The sequence below is a fragment of the Trypanosoma cruzi genome, genomic scaffold (genome assembly GCF_000209065.1).
Source record: "Trypanosoma cruzi strain CL Brener 1047053516679 genomic scaffold, whole genome shotgun sequence".
Classification (NCBI taxonomy): domain Eukaryota; phylum Euglenozoa; class Kinetoplastea; order Trypanosomatida; family Trypanosomatidae; genus Trypanosoma; species Trypanosoma cruzi.
The window spans coordinates 25,140-29,677 of record NW_001849442.1 but is presented as its reverse complement, the minus strand read 5'-3'; the positions used below and the strand labels follow the sequence as shown (position 1 = coordinate 29,677).

Below are 4,538 nucleotides of genomic sequence, written 5' to 3'. Positions count from 1 at the left end.
TTATTTCAATTCCCCCTTTAAACCTCCCCTCAGATCAAAAACAACAACAACAAAAGTAATGTCCTTTCATGATGCATGCACCAACGCAGTAGAGAAAACAGGGAGAAACTCCCCAAAAGACATAAGAAACACAGCCAAAACAAAGACAAAAACAACTCGCAGGAAAAGATATTCCCAAATCACTTGAATCATCAAAGAGTGATTCAGCCAAACCGCACACACACAGACACACACAACAACCACACAATAAAATACCCTTTACGACAGCGCATAAAGGAGATGACACACAGACACAGATTCAGAGAGAGAGAATAATAATAATAAAGGGAGTAAAAGACACTGGAGTCACGCTAGTCCCATTCTACGCTTTTGATTAAGGCGCCACATTGAGACGTAAACTCCCTGATGCTTCTTTTTTTATTAACCCCCTTTTTCACCAAAAAAAGAACTTCATTTTATGAGTTTCGTGTTTTATTTTCCCTCCTGACACCCAAACGGCAATAAGAAACAAACCTCACGTCACGTTCCGGCGCGCAGTGCCACCACCATGTGCAGAGTTGCGCCTGCTGCGATGGGGTATTCCTTAATACGTTTTCCATCCTCCAACTGCTTCCCCTGGTACACAAGCCGTATCATCTTTCCCGGAATGCCCTCTGATTCCTCCAACTTCTCCTTGAGCTCCGCGATGGTGTTCTCTTCATTGAGCGATGCGACCTCAATCACCTTGTTGCTTACCGTCTTCACCTTAACGAGCATAAAATTTTACTTATTCTTTTCTTTTTCTTTGGGGGTGAATAAAAAAAAAAAAAAAAAAAAAAAAAAGAAAAAAAAGGAAAAATGTTTTCTTCCTCAATTCTCTTCTCCTCTTTTTGGTTTCCCTTCTCTTGTTTATATTCTCTTCGTCCTTGGCTGGATCCCCTTCCCCTCTTCCCCCCTCCCTAAAACGACCTCCCTTCACCTGCACGATCCCGCTTTGATGGGAGAGGTTAAACCACAATTAAAAGTCGTGAAAACAAGAGGCAAAAAAAAGAAAAAAAGATGGGGGAAAAAAAAGACAACACCTGTTGGGGTCGTCGGAGGCCGCAGGCTCCAAAGGGCGGAGAAAAAGAAAAGGCTCCAAATGGATCTGGCAGAAAAACAGACCATTTCACATTTTTCATCGGAGACAAGGGTCGAAAATGAGCACAGATACACAAACATACACACACGTGCAGTCATGGAGACCACAAGGGTCCTTCCACGCCTTTATTTTCTAACCCTTTCTTCCAACCTCTGTTTTTTTTTTTTTTAATTTCAGTCGCTTTTCTTATTTTCCACTGCTCTTATCATTTCACATCCCCCTTTTTTTTTCTCTCTCTTTTTTTTTTTTTTTCGTACATTCTTCCCATTTATTTCTCTTCTTCTTTTCCATCGACGCACTTCCGTCTTTTGGTTCCTCAAATCATTCATTCATTCATTTCATTTTTTTCTGTTCTTGATTGCAGCGTTTGTCCCCTGCCCTATGCCAACAGCAGGAACCCTTTAAAAAAAATTGTTTTTTTTTTTTTTTTTTACGTCCCGTGCTCCGCACCCTTCTTTTCTCTCGTGCTGTGATCTCCCCCCTTTTTCACCTCCGGGCCCCTGTCGGCGGTTCGTGAGGCTGAAGACTTCAGTGCGGGGTGGGGAGGGGGAGGCTCCCGCGGTGCGTCCTGTTTGCGCCACAAAAAACTTCCGCGCGGAGCGCCTTCCATGTTCATTGGAATTAAAGGAAATGTGTAAATGGAAATAAAACAAAACGGCGGGAAAAATACGAGTATTAAAGAAAGCAACCACACACACACGCACACATAAATTAAAAAAAAAAAACAAAAAAAGATGAAAATAAATCCCTCTACCTCTCCCCCTTCCCCTTCCCCTTTGTGCACCCAACGAGGGTCAGCAGAACAAGAACAACAACAACAACAGAAAAAATCCCATTGCGGTTAACGGTTTTTCTTTTCTGTTTCTGCCTCCTGGTGCGCCCTCGAAAAACGATGGGTCCGCTGGCCGCTACCTGCAACAAACAGAAGGGCACCAACAATGGAAATGTTTTTCAACACGTGAAAAAGATCCGTGTTACTTATCCTCCCCGGGTTCTCAGGGTCCACGTGGAAGGCAACTGTAAGAAGGACGGTGCTCAACGCCAACATGAAGGCGAAGAAGCATCGACCCACCCCCAACAAAATAAAGAGAGAGAAACCAAGAAAGAGTGCACCAGACGCCTGAATTAAAGTCGTGTATTCGGAGGCGCTAAGTCGATACCCAACGCCGGCCATTTTCAACATCTTGGGAAAGTTGCTCTTCGCCAACAAGGCGGCACTCACCGCGGGGTTGGAGATCTGTTGAAATCCCGATGCAATGAAAATGAGAAGGATTTGAACCAACCCAATATAACGGATGGCGGAGCGTAACGTCATCAGGCCGTGGTTAAGGAGCTCTGCTGCCAAAGAGTAGATAAATATATGTATATGTTTCCTTCTTTCTTTTCCTCGGGTTTTCTTCCTTTGCCTTTAATAATTTCCTAGGAAAGACGTTCCGCGTTACTCTTCTTTTTCTATTGAATTTAGCCACACTTCACTTCTTCTTGCAGCGGAGGCGAAAGGGGCGCCGAAGAAAAGACAGAGAGAAAAGAGAAGGAAAAAGGAACACCCCAAGCAATCAACCAAGAAAAGGTTAGAAACATCAGCACAGAGTGTACGGAAGGGAAGAAAACATAAATAAAACAAAAAGTAAAACAAATAAAAAAAAAAAGGATATATATATATATATATATATATGTGTATCAGAAGTGAATGAAACCAAAGTGGGAAAGGCCTCAGGAATTAGTGAAGAGAAGGAAAAGGGTCAATGGTGGCAGGAAAAAGGGGCATGCACTCCACGGACTCCTACACCGCGTCTTGAAGGAGCTTATCCACCCACGCCGGTACAATCACTGAGGCCTTCCCATAGATGGATTCATCAAATTCACTGACATTCGTTCCCGAATCCAAATTCAACTCCAACGTCCTTGCCCCCTTTTCTCTCGCCCGCGTCACAAATCCCGCTGCGGGGTACACGTTGCCGGATGTCCCAACGGCGACAAAAAGATCCGTTTCTTCCACCGCCGCATTTATTTCATCCATGTGTAACGGCATTTCACCAAACCACACAATGTGGGGTCGCAACGTATCCACTGCATTGCAGCACTTACATCGGCTCGTACCATGCACCACGTCTTGGGTCCAATCAAACACTTCCTCCGTCACTGTGCAACGCACTTTCAGCAATTCCCCATGCATATGCAGCACCGATACAGATCCCGCACTCTCGTGAAGATTATCAACATTCTGCGTCACTAACACAACACGGCCTCCACGGTACTCTCGTTGAAGCTTGGCGAGAGCCAAATGCGCTGGATTGGGTGCGACGCAATCTGAAAAAAGCGCTCTTCGTCGCTCGTTATAAAAACGTTGAACAAGCAGCGGATTACGCAAAAATGCGTATTGGCACGCAACTTCCTCAACGCGGTGATTTTCCCACAAACCGTTCTTATCGCGAAATGTCGATAAGCCGGACTCTGCAGAGATGCCAGCACCCGTCAAGATGGTCACCACCTGACGCCGCGGCCTCATATTCACTCACAACTAAAAAGCAAAAGCAACAAAAACAGCAAAACAAAACACACAAACAAATGTTTCCTAAAAAAAAAAAAAAAAAAGAAAAAAAAAAAAAAGAGAGAGCTGTCGGCGTGAAACACAATACATGACTTCATCCACTGGTCATTATTTCAGACGAGCGACCACAATGACCTCCACCCTCCCCTTTATTCCCCTTCGTGTACTCCACACGTTTCGCGACTTCAGCCCAAGATACACGCTAAGAAAATGGGGAAGAGGCCTCGTTTGATGCAAACGGCCATGCACCATCACGGCGAAGAATCGAAGGCGGGCCGCTATTCACAACGCGGCCCTTGTCAATAACAATCACACGGTCAAAGAAATCAATGTGTGATAGTTTATGCGTAATACACAGCAGCGTCGTGTCTTTCAGGTGGGTGCCCAAAACATGCCAAAGCAACGATTCCGCCTCAGAATTTAGCTGAGATGTGGGTTCGTCCAACAGAAGAAGAGACGATCGTTTGAGCAGCACGCGGGCAACTGCAATTTGATGTTGCTTTCCGCCACACACATTGCCACCGTCAACTATGTTGGAATCCAGACTAAGATCGGCAAGGTTGACACACGCCAAAGCCGCACGGATTTCATCATCTGAGTGTAAACCCAGTGGGTCCACATTCTTACGAAGTGTGCCGTGAAAAATGACTGGATTTTGTGGGATCACATTCAAACGGGTACGAATGACATCCAGCGGCAATTGACAGATGTCGATATCATCAATGGCGATGTATCCCTCCGTCAATTTTACAAGACGAAGCAAGGCAAGAAAAATAGACGACTTACCAGCACCTGTTCGCCCCACAATGGCCAATTTTTCTCCTGCCTCTACATGAAAAAGTGAGGTGTTGCAGCACCTTGGGGCCG

At 45.2% G+C, this 4,538-nt stretch overlaps 4 protein-coding genes across 4 annotated transcripts, besides 7 other annotated features; all 4 read right to left on the bottom strand.

The window, feature by feature from the left end:
• Positions 1–4,538: a sequence feature (heterozygous, Esmeraldo-like haplotype).
• Tc00.1047053447255.4 (ubiquitin, putative) lies at positions 520–756 on the bottom strand (the record flags this gene model as incomplete). Its single annotated transcript, XM_798388.1, has 1 exon — positions 520–756. The coding sequence occupies one exon, from the start codon at positions 754–756 to the stop codon at positions 520–522; it is 237 nt and encodes a 78-aa protein (XP_803481.1).
• Positions 797–838: a microsatellite.
• Positions 1,342–1,372: a microsatellite.
• Positions 1,521–1,553: a sequence feature (AT_rich).
• Tc00.1047053447255.10 (hypothetical protein, conserved) lies at positions 1,962–2,435 on the bottom strand (the record flags this gene model as incomplete). The annotated part of the gene is made up of 1 exon (XM_798385.1): positions 1,962–2,435. One exon carries the CDS (start codon positions 2,433–2,435, stop codon positions 1,962–1,964), a length of 474 nt encoding a protein of 157 aa, XP_803478.1.
• Positions 2,724–2,769: a sequence feature (A-rich).
• Positions 2,772–2,801: a microsatellite.
• Tc00.1047053447255.20 (NAD-dependent deacetylase, putative) lies at positions 2,904–3,629 on the bottom strand (the record flags this gene model as incomplete). The annotated part of the gene is made up of 1 exon (XM_798386.1): positions 2,904–3,629. One exon carries the CDS (start codon positions 3,627–3,629, stop codon positions 2,904–2,906), a length of 726 nt encoding a protein of 241 aa, XP_803479.1.
• Positions 3,698–3,730: a microsatellite.
• Tc00.1047053447255.29 (multidrug resistance-associated protein, putative) lies at positions 3,874–4,538 on the bottom strand (the record flags this gene model as incomplete). Its single annotated transcript, XM_798387.1, has 1 exon — positions 3,874–4,538. A coding segment is annotated over one exon (665 nt), but the record flags the coding sequence as incomplete, so codon positions are not given.